At 39.7% G+C, this 23,544-nt stretch overlaps 1 protein-coding gene across 1 annotated transcript in view; it reads right to left on the reverse strand.

Annotated features, from left to right (window-relative positions):
- CUBN (cubilin (intrinsic factor-cobalamin receptor)) overlaps positions 1–23,544 on the reverse strand; it is a gene marked incomplete at its 3' end in the record, with an annotated part of 70,056 nt that overhangs the window by 19,158 nt on the left and 27,354 nt on the right. The window contains exons 23-27 of the mRNA XM_010186140.1: positions 17,453–17,639; positions 14,912–15,072; positions 14,192–14,373; positions 13,340–13,496; positions 10,649–10,836 (exon numbers count right to left, since the gene is read on the reverse strand). Of these exons, the coding sequence (XP_010184442.1) occupies positions 10,649–10,836; positions 13,340–13,496; positions 14,192–14,373; positions 14,912–15,072; positions 17,453–17,639 (875 nt within the window). The remainder of the gene's footprint in view (positions 1–10,648; positions 10,837–13,339; positions 13,497–14,191; positions 14,374–14,911; positions 15,073–17,452; positions 17,640–23,544) is intronic.

Genomic DNA, 23,544 nt, shown 5'->3' on the forward strand with positions numbered 1-23,544 from the left:
GGCTTAAGTTCAACAAAATGCAATAAAGTCAGATCCAATTAGATTTTTTAATAGTACTACTTCCTTTGACAGCTTTGTGGTATACACTGCTTGTATTTCTGTGGCTTCAAGCCATTGAAATCTTACACCAGAAAAATATGAACAGCGAAGAATGAATCAATGTGGAGATCATGCTCTGAATAGAAGCAAAAACTATGTTAAGATACATATTCAATGATCAGCCATTAGTTTTAATGATTACAAGAGAAAAAACATTCTAAATAACTGTGGACTAAATCATACTCAGAAACTTTCAAATCCAAACCAAAAAACAGCCTTCGTGATTCATCAAGGGAGTGTTATTTTTACCCACAACAGCGAATGTCACATTTCTGTGTAATTTCCCCTGAAAACAGCCCGTTAGGTTTTCAAGACACAAAGACTGGTTACTATGGCAATCCCTTCACACTGCACTGCCCCGTGGGTCTGGGTTCAGAGGGGAGTTTCACAGGAAATTCGAGTGCCTGGCCAGCTGCAACTCATTGGGAGGGGCAGAACCACCACTGCTAGAATTACAGCAGAGCTTTCCGAGCTGTCTTTCATTTCTAAATGAAGGGAACAGCTGTGTGTTTTCACAGGGCATTTTGAACTTCTCAAACTGCATTTTGCTCTCACACAAATATGGGTAAGTGAAACTGAAGCTGAACACAGATCTCATGGGCCACAATTTCTCTTCTGATCTCTGAGATAGTATTTCTTGTTTAAGGGCCTGCTTTGTCAGCTGTGCTATCCTCAACTGCTGCACGTTGAAGGAAGGTTCATCCCCAGGCTATATGAGACAAGGTACTCCGTTGGTCTATGCAAGGCAATTGAATTTTGGGGCAGATTATTAGCCACTTCAGTACCATGCTTACTCTAGGAACTGGTGATGGGGTTCCCTCCCAGCTACACATTGGGAAGAAAGCAGTTGCTCTCTTTCTGTGTAGATAGTTGTTTCATAATTTACTTATTTGTTCAGACCTTTTAGCCTCCATTAGAAAATCCAAGGGTTTTGTAATGATTTTGGCAGACAATCCAACAGGAAAAAACATGCAAACAGCTGCAACACATGTCCAAATCCTTATCCCCGCTTCTTTAACTGAAGCAAATGCCCAGCAGCACCCAGAATCCTCCATTTCATCAGCCTGCATCCCGGCACTGGGCCCAGATAGGGATGCAGTGCATTCAGAGGAATTATTAGGCATGGACTCAGTAACCATTACGAGAAACTCCTTATCGGGCTGCTTAGGAGCAAGCGTATAGGCTGACACAAAAGTGAAAAGGGGAGGTACTTGCTCTCTAAGGGATGAATCAAGCTGCAGGACTGCCCTGCAGCAAAGTAGAAGCTGAAAACCATCTGCTGTACAGTGGAGTGGGACTGGGGCAGCAGGACTACCCTAGGCTGCAGGATGGGTTCGGCTTGGGTAGCTCTCCCAGAGGACACACTATGGCCACCAGTATTACATCTTGGCTTTTCTGACTCCAGCCTGGAAATACATCTCTAACACCAGTAATGATGCTCTGGAGGCCACTGCTGTTCACCTCTCTTTGAAGGAGCAGAGCAAAGCAGAATGACCTGTGTCACAGAGAAGCTCATTGCCAGAACTGGAGCAAGGGCACAAGGACAGAGCTGAATGGAAAATGGAGTTTCTGCTGCGTGGGAAGAAAGAAAGATCTCAAACAAATGGGAGGAAAGAAACACTGAATGTGTTCTACTTGGGCATACTTGAAACAGGGACATTTTTCTATCCAAATGCCTTGTCCAGCTTATTCCTTCTTGTGAAGTGAGACGGACAGGAGCCTTCCAGACAGGTAGTGGGACTCCATCTGTTCAGTTTTCCTGACAGAAAACTGGGGCTTTTTTAGGGCAAAATTTCAATTTTCTCTTGAAGAATTTTATTTCTGTGAAATAGCACATTTTTTCATCAGAAAAATCATTATAAAGGAAAACCCCCAGCCTAACATGCTCTGGCAAAAAAGCTGCTTACGTACATTAGTTAGGCACAACACACAGTCTTGATCCAGAGATGATGGAGTCTTCAAAGACAAACATTCAGTTTCATATCCATCCTATGAATACTGATGATTCTAATTTTTATGGTACTGTAAATAATTCTATTACCAGATGTCATTAATTCATTATATAATTATGAGTAATTGTATCAATAATCGTCTCAAACTGAGTCTTGAAACAAATTGTTTGCACTCCAAATGCCTTGTTACAGGGACCAGCAGCAAAACCACTAGGCTGTGTTTGCAGAACTCAGGAAAGGAGCATAGCTTCAAGCATCCCACCCATTGCCAGAACCTCTAGGACATCCTCAAAGAGCTCTTCTGACACACACACAAGTATCTCTTTCCTCTTTGAAGACGTAAACTCAATACTGGATTGTTTTGACATCTAAACACCAGAGGCACCGATTACAGGTGTCTGAGCAGCTCTTCCTGAACGGGTCATTTTTTGAAAAGGAAATTGTGATGGCAATGCAACAAATATGTTACCAGAAAAAAAAATGAAGCAAAATCCAGGCAACGTAATCATCGTCCAAATAACAGGATGCACTCCAAAGTGAGATCATCATTAATTGTTAAAGCAAGAACTAACACAAATAAAAATAATCAATTTCTAAGCAACGTATTTCCTTATAGAAGAACTAGAGTGCGAGCTTAAGAACGCACAGGTCTGTCAGCAAGAGGAAAAAAACAAACAAACAAACTAAAGCTCCAGGATGTGGCACACTGCACTAGCTTGGCACCACAGTGACAGTTTTCATAGAAACAAAGGCAGTTTAAGACTGTGATTTAAGATGTGGAGCCTTGCTATTTCTGCACAAACAGGAGAACAAAATAAGGTTATGTTTGTGCTTGCATGATGAGAAGTGTTTGCAATTGCCACTAGAAAAAGGTCTTTCTTAAGGACTCATTCCAAATAATATTTTAATATGGTTATTTAAATATGCCCTAGGTGCTCTTTGATAAAATTCCTTGCTCTGACCTCTGTAGGCAACTTTCTTGTCTCCACGCAATAACACACTTTCGCCCAGCAACCATTTTATTCCATAATGCAATGAAGTTTGACATTGTGCATCACTAGACATATAGGCACACTGGTTAATCTTGCTGGGATTTATCTGACATATGGCAATGTATAAATGTCTAGTTTTTAATAGTAAGAATTCTATCTGAGTCTATGTTTTGACTCGTAACCTGAGCCCAAAATACTCAGATCCCTTTGAAAGTTTCAAGGAAAATTAAAATCCACACTGGACTGCAGAGGCATTTTTTAAAAATAATTTTTCATGTCTTACATTACCACTTAGTAACTTCTCAAAGAAAACAAGAATTTCTGACTACAGGCAAATCTGTTTACTCCTGTCTTTCTAGGAAAAGTTTATTTCTGAAAATGATATAAAAATAATCATTGTCTTTAGCAAAGCTCTGGATTTATTATAAAAATGTAAGAAATGCAGGGTGTATCTTTGGATGAAATTTTACATATTTTTTAAGATATAGGAGTAGGAAACAGCTCCTGTTTAAGAAAGGAATGCATAGGAGACATCCACTTAGTTGGTCAACCCCAAGACCTGCACTCAAAACCTTTCAGCATGGTATTTTAAACCCCCAAGCCTGCAGTAGGAGAGCACCTCCAGCTAACCACCACACTGTCTGGATGGAGGAGGGCCCAGCCACCTGCAATGGGCTTATCCTGGAATCTCATCCACGTGCACCAGATGGAGCAGGCTGAGGTGAAAGCAAGGCAGTCACAGGCAGGAGTGCCCCCAAAAAGCCTGTCTTTCTGCTAACCGCTGTGGTCCTTTCACCTCAAATCATGGCTCCATTGCCCAGGGCAAACCCAGGCTGCCCAGTGTCCTGTTCCTGACCCCATGCCTCTCCCTGAGGTACAGGCAGAGATTTGCTGTCATGGCCAGCATCCCAAAATGTCTCTCCTGCTTTTACTGACCAAGAGGCTGTGTGGGGTTCCACACCCTTGTGGCAGTGGGATAGCACATGCCTGGTCATGAGGCTGCGGCTATTTTGGTAGCGCCTGCTTTCCTTAGCGCCTCAGAAATTGGGGCGGTTCCTCTGCAGCAAGAATCCAGCCATGGTGGAGGGAGCAGGACTGCTTCTGAGCTTGGAACAATAAAATTTCCAAAGTTATTCTTCAGCAGAAAGCTGCTACTGTGGGAAAAGCTCCTTACAAAGAGATGTGACTGTACCTGGGGATGCAGCAGTCAGGCGGGATGGAGAAGGTGCATCTGCACTGAAAAGCCCAGGCGAGTCTGAGCAGTTTGCAGTGCTGTTGACTCGCATACAGGGCTCCTCATGTGCTTTGCCAGCCTGGAACTCAACTGCCAGACCAAGCAACATCGCACTGACATTGTCAGAGGCCAAGGAGGGCAAGATCCTCTCTGGGAATCACCCCATTTCAGAAAATTTGCATATGGCAACTGAGGAGAGCTGCAGCATAGTCTCAGCAAATGAAGATGGGGAAAAAAGATAACTATTCCTGCCTGTTAGGTTTGCAGGAAAGCAAAACCTGCTCATGGGAACAAGGCAGGGAGAAGGAACAAGGCCTTCCTCAAGGTCTGGTGTCATTTTTTTCCCTTGAGTCATCTGGGGGCTTCCCTTTGATGAGAGGAAGCTTTGACCAATTCAGATTCAGGGGTTTCTTCAGCCACCACGTAATTTTGTATCATGATGCCTGTGCTGAGTGGAGTAAGCCACTTCATTGCACTGTCTCACAGATGCTGGCTGGGCTTTCCAGCAGAATCTGGAATACAGAAGAACGGAGGAAAGAAGAATCCAGTTGCAACTAGATGAGTCCCAGATGCCCTTTCCCAACAAGGAGCATGCATGCTACCCATGCATACATATGGTAGCATTTCACAGTCACTTCATTGTACACTGCTTTTTCCTGAAGGTACAGGCAAAGTCACATTGCTCTGAGCTGGCAGGGTGTGGAAAACACTGAATCCATGAAGGCCTGACTCATGTTGTGAGTCCAAGAGCAGAGTCTGTGCTGGCTTCACTCATGCTTCTTGTCATCTGAGGTTTCTGTAAGCACCATGCAACCCCTTCATCACTGACAAATTTAGCTGTCTTGAGGGGTGGGGGTTTTTGTGAGCATTTGTAAGTCTGCTTCTAAGTAACCTTTCAAACAGTGAAGCCAAAGTGTATTTCGATTCTGGCAATGCAGGCAATTGGGAAAGTGAAAACCTGAGCCCTGAGCCAGTCTTGTCTAGGGCAGGCAGCTATTTGGCCCAACATTCTCCTGAGTATCCAGATCTCTCGTTGAAAGTCAGTGCAAGGGCTAAAATTTCCTGCCACACAAACCCAAGGAGAATTGTCACTTTCATCCTTACAGCCTTACACTGAAGGACTTCTTGTGGAGGCCCATAAACCCCTGAAGGAATTCAGGGATGGGCTGGCATGCGGCCAGCTTGTATGGTAATACGCTAATGGATACCACTGCAGTCTGGCCAGCAGGCTGTAATTTGATGTCTGTGTGCAGAACCTGGATAGGTATATTTAATATATCATCTGCTTACCCAGCGCGATGCACTACCAGTGACATTTTGTAGATCAGTGCATGGCCATAAGCAAAGCCATTCTCTGTACTTGGAGAATTCCCGTAGCACTTTGAAAATACATACTTATAAATAAAATGTGATAATGTTAATCTCCTAGTATGGTTTAAGCATATTTACTAAGTACACATACAAAACAGAGTAAAACTAGAAACAGGGTAAGCTTTTTTTCTTTCTATGATAACATAATAAAAAAAGAGGATGACCAGCTGAGTGCAAGCAACAATTATCTAATGCAGTATTCTCAGATGGAGAAAAAGGATATTATGGCACATCCCTGGAATGCTACTGTGGTTTAAAAATAGGAAAAAAAAGGACATATCCTGTTACCACCAGAAGGAAATGAAATAGTTCTCAGGAGCAGATGCCATATTAATTACTGTACTCATTTAATAATATTCCATTTACAAGGGTGCAATGGTATTTTAACCACTCTGAGGTTAATAACTAGAAGGGTCCGGACTGCTTAAGTACACTGGCAGTAAGCAAGCAAGAAAGTGCTTTATTCCAGAGAGGAAGCAGAAGGAAGGCTACTGTTGTTATCAGGCAGTTGTTTGCCTCCATAAGATGTTTTCTCTCTATCATTAATCCAGTGATAATTCTATCCTCGCTGCTAGTCTAACATCCTGCACAGACCAAAGGGATGAGACTTGGAGAGCTCTGAAACTTGCCTTACTGCATGACACAATTTTGCCATCTGTTTATCAGGCTGGTGGCATCCTGCAAAAGACTGGGCAAGGTCTTTCCTGTACTTATTAAAAGCAGATGCTAAATAGACTGGACTTCAAGGAATGGTTGTACTTTCTGAGCAGAATAACATAGGAGATTGTCACTGAAGGACAGAAAGATTAGTGGTTTTCAAATGGTATTTTTCTTGGATAAGAAAGGAGTAAATGTCAGTCCCACTGAAAATCTGATGTTCAGGGCAGTAACATGTCATTCTCCTGACTTATAAAATAGCTTTGCCTCTATGGGGTTTATGTTCTGACATACTAAATAAGTAGGTAATTCATCATTAAAGATGGAGAGTTAAATATATGCTTGTTCAGCTAATAACTTGGTGAACGTAGAGGAAGGAATGACATTTCTATATCATTGTCTGCAATATCTCACTGGCTACAGCCTGATGACTCCTCTAGAAAGACTAATGTTAGGTTATTAAGCCAAGCCCCAGCACACGATATAATTTAAAGCCCATCCAATCTAATTACAGTTAGTGCAGCATCATTAGGAATCAGTCTGCTCTTTGGTATGCCTTGTATCATACCATTGCCACTTCTGTATGTGTCTTTATCACATGCAATTAATCTCATATTCTTGAAACTTCACTGTAAAACTTCTTCCAAAATGTCACACATCCTGTGAGTATTACTAGCAATGAGCCAACATCCTCTGACAGGCCATGAAACACTGCACACTACTCATTTGTTGAGAAAGTTCTCCTGTGAGATTCATGCTGGAGACTGACATTATAAAAAACTGCAGTTTGCCTTCCTCACAGGCTGCCCCTTCTCAATTTCTGGCATCTATGCATGGGGGCAGAAAATTGCCACTAAGTCGGGAGAACAGTGCTTCTTCCTTCCTACTTCAAACAGGTATAGTTGTACATGCTGCAGCGGTGGAGAAGCAGGCTCAGCCCAAGCCAGACTGAGCCAGAGTCACTCAAGGCTCCCTGCACAGCGGGAATGCTCCTCCCCATGAGTAACACCAGCCAGCTGCTGCAAACGGCCGTCTGGCTCACAAGAAGCATCCCATGATGAAAGGAGAAAAGGAAATAGGTAACACAATACACAGCTGACTTCTCATTGCACAGCTGGGACTGCATTTCACTTTGGGACAGCTATGCACTGTACTTGCACTGATATTCTTTGGACTTCTGACTAACTTTTTTCTTGTCCTGTATTTGAAACAGTTATTTGCTCTGATGGTGTATCTGATGATAATATCTTCAGTAACTGACAACCACTAGGAATACCTGTCTGTAGAAACGTTTGGTTTTGTCATTATTCTACATATTTAATTTCTGACTCATATGTGAACTAAGTCAGAGAGGAAATAGCAAATTAATATATACTGTATACATCAGATAGAATTTGTCACAGGGTAAAATGCTCTTCTTGTATACTGCACATAGGTTTGGATCAGAAGTGTAAGTCATAATTAAACACAAAGCTGAAGAAGTTGCCCTTTCCCAGTACGGAGACTGGGACCAAAACCACAGTGTCCAACGGGTCAAGTCCAGCAGTACTCAGGAAAGCATCTTGCCCAGTCTAGCTGTCCCCACCCCACCAAGCACCATGATTTTCTCCTTCAGAATTCAGAAAGATTTCAAAAAAATCAGCGCTCTAGTTTGAGACATTTGCAGTGTCATAAAAGTATGTCCACATAAATTTATTCCTCCCACTGACTTTTAAAAGCAGCTCTATCAGTTTTGTTTGGTTTGGGTTTTTGGGGTTTTTTTTGCAACTGCCATTTCTTGATTACACTCTGCTCAGGCAGGTCAGCTCTCTGCCAGAACACCTCTGCAACATTTAATCTTGTCTTTCTGCATTACTTATCACTTTCCCTTACTCCCTCTACCACGACAACTGTGATCACCACCTAATCCAACCTAACAGCTAACTCTTGTCTGTCCCATCCCCAGCCTCCCAGCAAGTAGCAGCAAATACTGTCATCAAGCCTTCCATCTGCCAGCTGTTACTGTCAGGGCTGCCACAGAGCTAAGAAGGTAAGTAGGGTGTTGCTGCCTGCTGCAAGTGGCTGAGGTGGGAGAGCTTCTGCCAACAAACCCAAAAGGAGATGGAAAAAAGGGCACCTAAAAGCTCCTGGGGAAAAAGACCACCTGATCAGCACCAGTGGCCACTTAAAACTCAGACAGTGGGAACTATCTGAGCAGAAGCTTCCCATTTTCTCCAAGAAAATGGTGAAGGGCTCTGGCACATGGTCCATGTACCACTAACTTGGACTACAGTGAATGGGATTACCCCTCTATTTTCCCAGTGCTATGCTCAGCAAGGGCATCAGAGCTTTTGCCTTTTAGGCCTCTTTGCAAAAGAATCTCAAAAATAGCCTGTGACAGAGAAGTAATTTATCTTAGCTGAACAGCTATGAATCAGGGTTTTTTTATTAACATTTTTTCCAGTTTGCAGTGGCATCAGACTCTGCATGTATTTCAGATAGAAAAGTCCCAAATATCTGCAGTCTGCTTAGAAAGTGAACTGCACGCTTATTCCAGATGATTCCCCCTTTCCCCTACACCATAGAGCACTTGCCAACATGCTCCCCTTTTGCAAGACGCAGGGTTGGAGCAAACACTATTCAGCTCCCTGGCTGGTTCAACCTTGTTCTCTTTTTTTACACTATGGCACATATTTGTGCAGCATGCAACAACCAGATGAGAACATCTTTTCCAAGTGGTATTTCTTAATGGCATTTGGAGAAAGATTTGTAAGTAATGTCACATGAATTGCAAATAAAGGCCTCCTTAACACACTTCCATGACTCTTTTTCCCTTGCATTTTCCTCTTTATACCTCTTTCAGTCTGTATTTTCTTTGATTGGAAGCACTGAAAAATTGTTAAAACGAAGAGTGCAAGTACTTTTCTGCTCCCTGTCTCCTCAGTCCCTCTGATGTGTTCTATTTGTTAAGTGCTTTGGATCAGGTCTTTGCCTCTGGCACTATTCCTCCAGCCTTGACTTATGTCTAGAATAGCGTCTTTTTGGCAAGTCTCTTGCTCCTCACTGTCTGGCTACTGTGTTCAGGGCTCCTGCTTTTCATGGGTCAAGAGCTCAGGCATCTTGAGACTAGCACTGGCCTCCCCAGTTGGCTCCGATGTTTCCTTTTCAGCCTTCTCACAAAAATGGACCAGGGTTTAATAGTTAGCTCTCAATACAGTGCTCCCTTGTTTATTTTCTTTATATGTCTATTCTTTTTTTGTTCCATTCTGGCCACAAAAAGAAGAAAGTTGGAAGAACACCACTTTTGCCAGTTTATTACCAATCTTGAGCTGTGAAAGCTGGCATAGTAAGGAGGTAGTGGGAGCAAGGGAGGACATCTAGAAGGAACAGATTAGCCTAGTTGCTGAACCTTCTGCTAACCAGGCCTTTGCTGGACCTTCTGCAAGACCCCAGTGTACATAATTATCCCCAGAAACGTGGGCACAATTCCTTGGCTGTAAGTAGTCTTCTCTAACACTTCTCTAAATTTCAATTCCTTTTATGCAAAACCTAAGTAGAGCACAGGGACTACACACTGGCATCCTGCACAAGGGTGAGAGCTGAAGAATGGGTTAGTTCAGCAAAACAGCAGAATTCTAGGCAGGAGATTGTAAACCTCAGTACAGCAGTGACTACACTCTATTTCCCACAGTACAAAGTACAAAACTGAGAGCATATATCTTTTCAGTTGTCCTAGAAATAAATTTTTTGAGGATATAGAAATGAAGGGTACTTGGCTTTAGATTAGCTGGATGGTTTTATTTGGCTAAGAATTTCTCATTTTGTTTGTGGGCAAATTCAGTTTCTTTCAATCTCTTTAAAGAAGCAGATTCATTACGAAAAGGAAAATAATAAACAGGAGACACAGTAAGCCTCTCCTTAAAAATGTAGAAATAACACATTTTAAAGTTTTTGAACATTTCCCACTCCTTCTCAGGTAAAAACAAGAGAAAAATAATTGACATATTGCCTTTTTCAATCAATTTACTAGTCTCAGTATTTCTTCTTCTTTAGATGGAGCTGTAATCATGACAACTCACTTCACCCATAACAGCCAGTGCATGTAAGGTGGTAGCTAGACTCTGTAGCAAATGTAGGCACCTGCAAAGTGACTCATGCTCCCCATTGCAGACCCCTGTCTTAAGGCAGAATGAAGTGCTTTTTGCCTACTGATAGTAGAGGAAATAGGGGCCAATTGTACCTAATACTTGAGTTTTAATGGCTAATCAGATAAGATAAATTTCCCCTTGGTCTTCTGCTTCCTCATTGTTTTTCTTTATAGGAGAAGACCTGATTTTTCTTATTTCTAGAATCTGGGTACGTACCTTCATGAAGTCACGGTCACAGTTAGATCCATCTTCTAAATCAAAGGCTGTGAAGCTATAGTTGAGTGTGTTCCCCTTTGTAGCTTGGATAGTCCAGTTGCAATGCTCATTTAGTGGGTAATTATTTGGATAGTTTAAACTTTCCAAGATGCCATGGCTACGATTAACAGTCAGTACTTCGTGGCAAACTGAAAGAAAAAAAAAGATAATAAATTATATCCATGCAGTGCTTATTAACCCAGCACCTCCAAAATTACTAATTGAAGTTACTGATAGCATTACAAAGTGAGAAATATATTAGAGAAGAGAAATCATGCAGAAAGAGAATTGAGAATTGTCACCTACTGAAGAACACATTGCATATGTTGCAAACAAAATCCAGACTTTCCAAACTTGAATCCTTCAATTATGTCCTATTATGTCCTTCTTTTCTGACACTTGCAGACTCATCAGCATTCATACATTTTCATTTGCAGTTTTCTTTAATTCTAAATACATGGTTATGGCTGAAACATGTTGGGTTTTGTTTGGTTTGGTTTTTTTAAACTAATGATAGAAATTTGCCCTGTCATTTGAAATATTTGAGGGAGAGTGCCCAATAAAGATTGACTAATGGATTAAAGTGGTTTATTTCGGCAAACAGGTAAAAAATATAAGCCTTGGATAAAACAACAATTGGAAACTAAACCACTTGTATTGGATTTTCTAGTTACAGGAATTGGAAGTGATCATGAAATTCTTTGAAAAGGAGCCATGATTTTCCTCGTGAGTCATACAATAATATCCTAGCTTAAGAACTAGACACACACCTGGAATAATGAAACCTTTCCTTGAAGTGCAGGGAAAATGAAAGAGAAATTGAAGTTGATAAAGAGTGAAATTACAATTATGACATTAGATCAGTGCGTCTCATTTTCCTGTATCCAACTTTCACTAAAGACAGAAAATATCAATGTGGGCAGTCCCTTTTCTGGAGACAGCACAGAATATGTATCGGGAGCAAACCAGTGTAATGCACAGAGAAGGGGGCAGGAGGCAGGGAGCAGGACTGGCTGTTTGCTTTGTACAGCAAATCTACAGTGTTTGAACAGCAGAAATAGCTGAGATTCATTTGTAAAACTCTTCTATTGTCTGTCACTAAGGATAATACACCTACCTCCTGCAATTTTTTTTTATTCTTTCCAAATGATTTACAGAGCAGCAAGGTCTGTGTTTTTAGGACTTCAAAATGCTCGGGATACAGCTGAAGGTCAGGGTCATGGAGTGGAGCTTGTCTGCAAAGCTACACTGAAGCATACAGCTGTTTGAAAGGACAGCATGAAGAGCACAAAGTGGATTTTGAAGAATGCACGATGGGTAAAAGATGCTACCCCCTGCCATCAGGATTTATTAGAAACGTATCAGACGCAAAGGTGCCTCAGAATGTTAACTTGATACCATGTTTCCCTTTGCAATATTTTACAATTCATCATTACATTTCTTTCATGCACACACAAATGCATCTGGCATGTAAGCGTCCTTATTTTATATCACTACTTCCTACATAATTTTAGCTTTTGGGAAAGCCATTGAAAGCTTTCTCTGATGTATCTTCAGGAATTAAATATGAATGTGTAGTTCACATTATCTGATAGCTCAAGTTCTACATCTGAGTGCTTTGAAAGTGCCCTTTCTGTTTAATTAATGAAAGGGAGGGAACCCTTTTCTTATTTATCATCTTGACTTTGCAGTCTGAAACGTACATGGTAGATAAATCTGTGATATCTTTAAGGAATGAGGGAGTCAAAGCATTATTGTATGCGCCATGTGTGGATGAATAGCTTTGTTTTTTTGTAATACATTTACTATTGTCCAAACCTAAGACAACTTAATGTCTATAAACATACAGCGATTCCTATCACTTGGACATGTCATATTTGGGGTACACAAAGATGCTTGTCAATCATTTTGTATATGGTAAAATTCCCTATCTTCCAATATGCATTTGACCATACATGCTAGAGTGTACAAGGAGAAAAGTAAATACCAAAATTATATTCAAGGTTATGACAGGGAAAAAAATAACTTTAATTTGTCATGTATCTTCCTGGATTTTTCTCCAAATGTTGTTATTCTGATATTTCTGGGATAGAACAATTTTACAAAAAAATGTGTGCAAGAAAAATGTGACTCTTACCATAAGATACAAAAACCTTTTGAAGTGCTTTTGGTAGGCTAAATGATCCTAAGCATTCACAATGATCCAGGATGGCTGCAGGTAACTCACTTATCCTTTGAATACAGCCTCACAGGCAGCTAGAAGAGCAGAGAAGTTTGCTCTATCTGCCTTCTCTGTTAAAAAGTCAGGAGACTGGGTGAGCAGAAAAGCAAGAACACTTCAATCTACCCTGTTATGGACTTCCAGTACTTGTTATTCTCAGTAAATCTGGAGCGGTAAATGCCACTGCTGCAGGTAATAGAAGCAGAGCCACCTACTCAGCTTTCTTGTAGGGAGGAGATACTCCCATCACATGGGTAGATGGGCAGGTAATTTTTTGCTGTGTTCTGTGACTGTAGAGAGAATCTGGGTCAATAATATGCTCTATCCATTGCTCTCTGCTTATGAACAGGTAAGATCATGGGCTGCAAGAAGCAGCTTCAGGAACAAGCTTAACTGTAGGAACATTTTCTCATTTTCTTTTACTTACTTACCCTGTTTGTATTTGGCTAAAAACCCTCCACCTCGCAGACTGCCATCTGTCCTTAGCTTTACATACACGCTGTCTCCACTGGAATGGATGAGTTGTGGTATCTGATTCCCACAGAATTTACCTAGCTGTTTAGCATTACTGCTGTTGCCATCATATACCTTCAAAAAAAAACCAGACTTCAGAAAAGTTGATGGCATTACAAATCGAAGTAATTTCCTCCTGACAAATGGCTGCTTAGGGAATCGTTACTGGGTATACAAGAGGTTAAATTCTATCTCTGCTCAGAGGAAGCTTGACGGGCATTTCAGAAGCAAGAAAATCAGTGGAAAAACAGGAAGCCAGTAACTAAATACTAGTGGGTTTTGAGGGGCTTACTCACCAAGAGGGGAAAACTGCACTCCATTTCAACTCTTTTAAAAACATTCAAATAATTTGTGCAACAATTCAAATATGAAATTTGGGATTAGCAATAGGATTATTGACACTGTTGTGCCTTTTTCCTTGTAATTTACTAAAGAGACCATACTAAGGCCTTTGTCCAAAACACAAAAAATTTAAAAGACATAGATTCTTGTTTCAGTTGCCTTTCTATCTAGACAGAAATGCTTTTTTTACCAGCAGCTATGCTTACCTGTTCTGCTCTGTGCAACTGCTGTCAGTGTCCTGCTTTTACCACTGCTGCTTTACCTCTAACTGCCCTGTGATATGAAGGTAGTGTGTCCGCATGGAACTTTCCTATTCTAGGTCTGTTCTTTTATGAATATTTGAAGACCAAGGCCATGTGTTTTTCCCTGCCTGTGCACTCGTTATACTCAGCTGTCTCCTATGGAGCAAAGTGTCACAGAGTACATACCACAAGGTAATCAAAGTTGCACCTTGGGTGATTCTCCAGATGAAACTGTTCAAACTGGATTTCGAATGGGGTTCCTTGGTTTCCTCTGAGCAACCAGTAGCACTCTGAATTGTGGTAATATGGCATAGGGTAATTGGGAGACATGAAGATACCAGAAGCTGTCGTCAAAGTTCCACCACAACCTGAAAATGGCAAAGAAACCAAGCCAACATTTAACAACAGGAAGAATAGAGAATTAGACGTGATGTGTGAGGTTCACACTACTGACCTCTTTCACATGCCCTGAACATCTTCAGTGATGCCCCAAAAATCTGCACTTAGGCAACAGTGCTGTAAGCACAAGAGAGCCTGTAGCACCGAGAAATACTAATTTGCATCTAATTTCAAGAGTGTTCCTGATAGATAGTTAATATTTTAAATTAAATTAAATTAAATTAAATTAAATTTTTGATTACTTCTTTCCTAAACCTACAAGACAGTTGATGCTGCATTTTATCTAGGGAATAGCATGTCCTTCCCTACAGAGAAAAAGAAAGCCCAAGGATCAAGAAAATTGTATCCTTGATCTTAAAAGCATGAATATATGCTGCTATATAATTAGCAGACAGATTTTAGAAGATGAGAAGCAGAAAAGATGTGGGGGAAAAGACAAGAAATTAAAAATGGAAGATCAAAAATGAGATGTATAAAATGGTTTTATACTTGATGCGGTTATTTTACCTGCTGATGTACCATCCCACTCTGCTGAAAATCCCTCTCTTGTGCCAAATATGTCACTTACGAACTTTATCCACAGCTTGTTACCATGAGAGATTATAACAGGTGGCAGGTCTGTACCACAGTATTTTCCAAGAGGAGGAGAAGTTTCATAGCCTCCATCTCTACAGTGACAGAGAAGAAAAACTGGTTCAAAGAGGAGAACCATGAGAAATGTTAACAAATCAAAAATCTTGAGATTCTTTCAGGCCTGGGAAAGACTAATGCTGGCTCCTCATCTTCCACAGCAAAACAGCTACCAAATACTGGAGGAATCCTGCTACTTGCAGTATGAAGTCCTGCCACAAGTACCTGCTCGCTGGCTATGTTCAGTCTCTCATCTCAACAGCCTGTCCAGAGTCTGTCCATACATTGACAGACTCAAGAAGCATCTAAAGTAGATTTGATGCTGCAGAGGCAGGACCTTCTCTGTATTCTACAAGGTGGCAATCACTGGTGTAACCAAAGTAATCTTCTGATTTGAGGAAATAACAGTTTGCTCACTTCTTACTCGTTAGCCTGGCACAAAACCAGATGAGTTGAACTATTAAAAAAACCATGTTTATTTGCCACCATACAAATGGGAACCCATTAATTAGAATTGATATGAGGCATGTTTTGAAATATTTTCTTAGCCTTCAGAATGATTTCTACAGCCACTTATTTGCCCTATTTAAATTAAGTAATATTTCCAGTAATATTTTCTAACACTGTAATCAAGATGCACACCTAATGTTCACACAAAAAATTGCTACTTGCACGTGTCTCATGGGAATAAAAAAGATGGTGATAACCTGCTTATCAATTGCTTTCTAACCTTATTTTTAAGCACCTTCATATTACCCTACAGGTCATTAGGACAATAATAAATACATTTATGTCTACATATGGTTGTGATCTTGATATAGTTTTAAATTGGATAGTAATACCTTCAATTACACTTTCACAGGTTTATACCTGCTTTTGAGAGAAATTTCTGCTTAGACCTTGCCACTCTGTTTTCTTGTCATCTTCCCAACTTAAACTGCTTGCTGCTGACTCAGGCTACTGGCACTCAAAGAACTGGCCCAGAACCTCCCCTCACATCTTGGCCTCTGCAGCTGTAGTCAGATGAACAATTTTCTTAGCTGACTGAATGCAATTTATCAGAGGACACCTCAGGACAAGAAACCAGGGTGGTACCTCACCTAAGACTTAACTAGCTGCCCCATTTAACAGTACCAGGTTTGATAAGACATTCTGGAAATCCGGTTATGGCAGCAGAAATGTGCTGAGTTGCACTTAGCAAAGTTCTGGCCATATCTTTGAAACATGTTTAATGCTGCTGAGCTCTTCACAGTGACAACAGAGTTAGATTTATGCAATAAATGAATCAGATCTTGGGGTCAAAAAGTGAAAAAAAAACCCAATATGTTATAATTCAGGTCTAACCTGAATTAAGGTGTTAATTTTAAAAATAAATTTAGATTAAATTTAATCTCAGATTGTTGGTTTAAAATGAAAAAATTAAACATTTGACTTAGAAAATGTTGAAAAAGCCATTCAGTTCTTCATAACTTTTTCCAGTTTGTATGTACAGCTGAAAACCACTAGCTAATTCAGGAGGAATTCAGCATCTCTGTACTGCAACTTCAACAAGCAGCTTTTTGTCTGGTTCTAAAAAATAAGACACTGCTTACTGAGGAATAAGCCATACAGAATATCTAGTATAATGTTCAGAACGAGTTTTATCATGGTGCTCATTGAGGTCATGGAAACTCATGGATGCTCAGAGTGAAAAGCCACATTAGCATTCTGCAGATAGGGGTCCCCTACTGAGCTTGCTCATGAGGACAAAAATGGGTGCAGTGGCACTGCAAAGTGCAAATCCCACACAGCAACACAGCAGAAGGGACGTGTACTTGGCACAGCTGTATTGTAAGCATGCACCTAACCTTCCTCAAATATTACTTTTTCTACTTGTCTCTGTCCTGTAAGATTTACTAGAAATCACAGAATCACAGAATATTAGGAGTTGAAAGGGATCTCGAAAGATCATCCAGTCCAACCCCCCTGCCAGAGCAGGATCACCTAGACTAGGTCACACAGGAAATCACTGTGTTAATATCCTAAGTTTAATGGTGATACCAGTATAGACAAGTATCGCAGGTTATGTACATGTTCCCCATGCTGCATCATAGAAAAGCTGCTGTTTAAAGACTATAAACATTTAAAAAAAAAAGTCACAAAACAGGCAAGAAAACTCTTTGTTTCTGCACTAAGGAAAACAACCAGAATACAGTGCATGGGAAAAGAGTCCACATAACTCCCCCTGAACTTACCAAGCGGGAAATTCGACAATGGAGCAGGATGGGAGGAGGAAAAGGTAGCCTTTAGAGTTTTCTGATAAGCCCTTTTCCCACACTGACAGCACAGGTGTATAGTTAAAACTATTGCTTCTGAACATGCCTAAATGGATTTGGATAACTCCATGGTTATAAAGACAAGAGAAATAATTAGGCTTGCCTGATTTCTACATAATCCTCTGTACAGCGTCTATTCCCTTCCAAGGTGAAGTTGGTGAAGTGCAGCACAATCTGTCTGTTGATTCCCACTGTGATGGTGTATATGCACTCTGTCCGGACAGGGTAGTTATTGGGATAATTTGGAGATGTTAGCACACCATTTTCAGTATTGAAGTTGTGTGAGCACACTTTAAAAAGTAAAGAAAGTATGAGTTAATTTAATATGTATTCTAAATTAACAGGAAATGTCTACTTCCAACAGAGAGAGCAGCAAGCACCCTGTGATCCTTTGCATTGTAACTCTTACTGGACACATCTTACTGCTGAATGTCGTTGCTATAAATTGAAAACAGAATCTAGCTTTTTCATGGGATTTATTATATTTGAGTTGATTAGTTCAGCTTTTACCAGAACACCATGTCTGTAATAAATAGGCAATGTAAGGGTAGTTCCAGCTGCCCAAGCTGGCTTTGATCTAAAACCCAGGTAAGCAGAGAAAGGAAACTCCAAGAGACGTCTTGATCAACACAAAAGGTAGGATTCCTGGATTTCTGAAAAGCAGTTGTGGTGGAAACTGCATGCAGTCTCTAGCTACCAGGAGATGCAATCTTGTTCTCAGGCATTCTCCACAATCAAACCTGGGAGATTAGGATTTTATATCTAAAATTCTTTTCCCATTTTCTGGGCCCTAAGTGACAATCAATTGTAATACAGTATAATCCTTAGATTATGAAGACAAAGCAGTTCTACTTAAGGTCTTATACTAAAATCAGCTATATCAGTTCTTCTGTGAGCTCTGTAGAAGCATCTTGGTACTACAAGCTGGAAATAAGAAAATAGCGTGGAGTAATCCTGACCCAAAACCTGAGCAATAATTAAAAAGAAGCTCTTTCAAAAGCACTGACATAAGGAGTATGAATAAAAATATCTGCTATGCAATAGTACATGAGACATTTTGGCGAAAACAATTGTTGTGTATTACAGATGTAACACACAACTCAGAGGTTGATCACAGTCTGAGTAAGGTTTATGATCTGGCTGCAAAAAGGGCAAGAAGAAATGTGATCCATTTCAGCTGTTTTCAGTCGAAACAGGGAATCTTGATGCCACCACACAAGGAAATGGTGACATCACCTGCAAAAATGTGAATAACCATGATCACTGACAGTCTGGAAATCAAATGAGCTCAAGTAAGACAGGTTGTGGAGACAGCAGGAAATTAGTAGATGAGCAGACAAGAGACACTTGCTAAACATTTGTTTAGCTTAATAAGTGCAGGAGAAAAAGACAGAAAATAATATCAAGAAGCATGAAAAAAAGAAAAATAGAACACATTCTCAGTGACAGCACAAGCTCTGAAGTTAAAAGCTGTCCATGAACACAGATACACAGCAATTAGGAGAAAGTTTCTATCATGAAGTGAGTTTCTAGAGCAATCATCCAACCAACATAATACATGCAGAAAGGGGGAAAAAGTCCACTGTTTATTTAGGTGCAGTTTGGTGAATTTAATTAAGAAGGCATTCATATTATGTAGGGGGGGGTGGATTACAGAGTAAAATCTGTGTATATTAATCACAGATTAAAATCTGTGTATATTTGTTAGATTACTTATTTTTAACTAATTATTTCCTCCTGATTTTGGAAGGGTAGGTTCCTGATTTGCATACATTTACTGGTTAGAGCTGTTGCAATACTGCCATTCCTTATTCACTTTAGAGGTTGAGACCTTGAATACTGACTTTCAGCTTGGATAATATTAAAATTTATGTACTAGGTAAGGGCCCTTAGGGTAAAATTAGCAACACAGAAGCCAAAATATTTTTATCAACCATTTTAAGAACAATTTCCACAGAATTGTCCAGGTTCTCTCCCTCAGCAAAGTTTGCTTTCTTGGGAATCCATACAGAAACCTATCCCAAGTGTGCTCTTTTAAACTGGATGCTGTATAGTGCTCTACATTTACGTAAAAATCCTCTTTATGAGCCAAGAGGGGATAAATACAGAAGGTGGAACAGTGACTGCCTTAGAAATGTCAGACTTCTGGCTACAGTGAAATAAATCCAAGTGTAGACTGTGCATACGCTGCTGTGAGGATTAGGAAATGCATAAATGAACCCACGTTTTTTGACAGCCAATTCTCCTCTGGTAAATGGATTAATCTGTTGTGTGCTACTTCCAGCAGGAGAGCTGGCACTCCCCTTTGCTCTCACCTCACTAACGCAGCAGTTTGGGATGTGCTTGGGCAGTAATAATTTGAATCTTTTGCCAAAGTCCAGAATGCAGCCTAAAGCCACAGTGTGATGATTATAGGGCTGGAAATAATATGAATTCAGTTTGGTTTGAAGACACTGATCTCAGCTCATGAAAAACAGAAGGAGAAGGCAATTGTTGAGGACAATTGCACATCTTGCTTTGCCAGTGTGTGAGGTTTTGAAAGCTATTCAATCTGTTTTCTGATTTTGGTAATGAATGCGTTTGTTTTTCTGAAAAAAAAAAAAAGAGCCATAAATGGCACTAAGCCACTGTAACAGCCAACAACAGAGAAAAATGCCAGCTTTTGTACCACTCACTCATGCAATTGTGCATACTACAGAAAATTACATCCATGTGTTTTCCCCATAAAGAGATATTAATCAGTTGCCACAATTTTAATTAATAAAAAAGAAACCTTTGGTGTTGTATGTAAAAAGGGAGCTTTCTTTTGATCTCACTTCTGCCAAAGGAAAACTGAGATCCTGAACAAGTAGATCTTCACGTAATACTATACATGTTTAGAAAAAAAGGGAAGAAACTGTCACATTAAGTATATGCCTCTCCACAGGCAATGGAGCACATCTGCACTTCAGGGCCTTCTGTTTCTGATGCTGACAGATGCTAACAGGCTTGATTTGTGCCGAGAAGGCACACAAAGCTCTTTCATAGCATTTCAGACCCAAACTTCTTAGAAACACTGGGTACAGCTATTCAGAAAGAATCTCTGACTCTCTTCTGCTGAGTTACACATGAACACACATACTATAGAGTCATACACACATTTATAGGCAGATACAGGCAGACCAATACCCTGATCAAATATAACCAAGTTACAGTGGCCTAACAAACTGTCAGTTGCCAGCTGATTGAGCTGTTTTTCTGAGGCTCAGAATGAGCTGAGCAGATGCTCAAGACACATGCAGGACTTCAGCTTTTTTTACCTGTCTTAGCTCAGTCTCATTCCACCATGTCTTATATATGCACACACATATTTATTAGACATTCTTTTCCATTCTTGTCTTTGCTCATTCAGCTGAAGTGAAAAGTCAGACAACAGCCTCCTAATAATTACTGGGTTCGGTCGGCAAGATGGGAAATGAAATCTCAGCTTGTACTCAGCTATCAATAAAGAGAACACACAAATCTATACATTGCTTTCAGGTGCATTTTTAAGTTCATGGGTTCACAAATGTTTTTCTTTCTTTTCTCATCCTTCTCAAACTCTGACTTCTCCAGTCAGTCATTGTCAGCTTACATACACCACATAATGAAGCCATTTAAAACCAAGATAACCCTCTTGATAAATAATATCATTCACAATTCAGGATGACAAGGAGGAAAAAATCTCTCTCCAAAACCCCAATTCAAAGTAAAACAAATAAATTCCCACTTACTTGTGAAGAGATCAAGGACAATAAAATACATGCACTGCCTTAAGTGCTATTCCTATTGGAAAACTGTGGCCTGGATCTTTCAAGACCCTGAGCAACACTTCCAGGAAAGACTGAGCCCTTTCAATGATTTTTCAATTTTATGTAGATTCTTTGTGGTGTCACCAGCCAAGATGCGCAGAAGAAAACCCTAAAATCTATCATAGCACTTATATGGCTGTTGTGACATTCATCTATCTGGTATTTGAGACCTGGACACTAGGAAATAAATCCAAATATTACTTTGCTTTCTATGTGAATTGCCCCTTTAGAAGACTGAAAGACAGCCAAGAACCTATCCAAGGTACAGATAGTTTAAGTGGGCAACATGCATTTTAAAACTGAGCACCATGTGGGCATGTTTGGCTGAAGGATTTCCATTTGTATTGTTGCCATATAAGCTATTCACAGCTATTAGCTGGCAGAGTGCTAAACCAATTGTTTGCATTTTATGGACCATGGTCATGGCTGTATCTGGTGGCATTCAGATTTTTTGACAGGAAATATAGCTTTGCCATTTTTTTCAGGCTACTTTTCAGCTAATTAATATATCACAGATAAAGCATGCTAGCAAAACCATTGTTTGCCAAGATGCATATAGAATAAAATTAGGTTTGTCTTGCATAAAAATATTTTTTTCACCCCTACTTATCCTTTTTTTTACTTCTATTTATATTTTTTTTGGAGGGAGATAATCTTGTTCATCTTTTCAAAAGCTTATTCTCCTCCAGGCAAAATCCTATTGAAATGTCTAATATGAACCAGAACAGTTTTGCCCAGTTTTGATATTGGTTACACTCTAGCTGGCTAAGAAAATATAGCTTAAAAACATGAAGGATTCTTACTGCACAAGAAACCTTATTAGAACCATATTTTCCTTAACAGAAAAAATGAAAATAGATGGCAGATGTAAAGGAAAAAAAACAGCCCATAGGTTTAGTAAACCTCAGATACGATTATGTTTGACAGTTTGCTACCTTAGTGTAACTGGATATATGTAAGATGAATATCAAGCTTAAACATTTCATAGTGGGATTACTAAACTTGATATGATTTCAAGGTAAGTTGGGAGTTGCTTCTCACAGCAAAGTCCACATACACACACGTTTGCCTTCTCTCTGGACACAGAAGCTTCAAAATACTGTATCTTTAATAAAAAATGAATGTTAGCAGTCCAGAATTTATGACAACTTTATAGTACCACTATGCTTCTGCTGAGACCAAAAGAAACAAATCTCTGTAAAGAAAACAGAACATAGTTTCAACTGCTCTATAAGTTCATTACTCTTAGTTTCAGTAGTTATCTGCCTCTTTGTCATACTCATATAAACTATAGTGCTTGAAATGAAAAAGCATTTATGTAAGTGAGAATAAATTGAGCATTAGCCCAGTTTAGCTGAAAAGTAGTAGAGATATCTGTGTTAATTATGGGAAAAGAAAATAAAATTGTTTAGAGTTTGGATGAAGATATTATACAGTTCTAATTTCATATAAACATTTTATACAATTCCTAGTTATTAATAGCACTGAAAACAGATTTGCATTTTTAAGGCATGGTTTGAAACCATTCGAGTGTTGATGCAGTTTGAACCTCGCACAACGCATATAGCAGGGCTTTGGATGAAAGATGGAAAAATCCAGTCACCATGGTGGTAGTAGAGAGGAATATGGAAGAGAGAAGGCAGAGCAGTGAAGCTGGACAGCACTGACAAACTAAAAAAAACAGAGAAACAGACGGGGTTACACAGAGACAGAAATACAGATTAATGTTCAGTAAAGAATATTTCGATATTGATGAACTGTGAGAAGAGCTGCTGTAAGAACAGCTAGGAAGACATCATATCCACCCATGAAATATTAATGAGGCAAAGTAAAATAAAAAATATCACATTAACAAGCAACAATATTACAGAAGTTGCAATCTGCAGCTGTGAAAACAGGCTCATAAAAGACTTTCTTTATGAGGCTGATAATTTCACAGTTTCTCACTAGTAAGAACTCAGTTTTCAAACTACAGAGTCTTACTTGGAAACATTTTTAAAAGTAAAACTTTTGCCTATTATTTTCTAACAAATAGAAATAGCCTTCTTGGAACAGTTCTTATTAAATCTTAATTGTTTTTTACTGGCTCTTTGGTTTCCATGCCAGATAACTCAAGTATCAATGAAGGCAGCTGAGAAAATGGATAATTTGGATTTGTAAGGTATCTGGTAGTGAATAAAAACACAGTGGCAAAATCTGTACCAGTCTCACCTATACGCATGCTTCAGAGATGAAATACTAGCCAGTTTTTCCAAGCTGTCACCAAGAAAGCAGTTCTTTTTCACAAGGTAGAAATTGGAACTTTTTCTGGTTTTAAACAGGTTGAAGAAACTCAGAAAGTAGGAAAAATAAAATTATTAAAGAA

The sequence above is a fragment of the Mesitornis unicolor genome, unplaced genomic scaffold (assembly GCF_000695765.1).
Source record: "Mesitornis unicolor isolate BGI_N332 unplaced genomic scaffold, ASM69576v1 scaffold35646, whole genome shotgun sequence".
NCBI lineage: Eukaryota > Metazoa > Chordata > Aves > Mesitornithiformes > Mesitornithidae > Mesitornis > Mesitornis unicolor.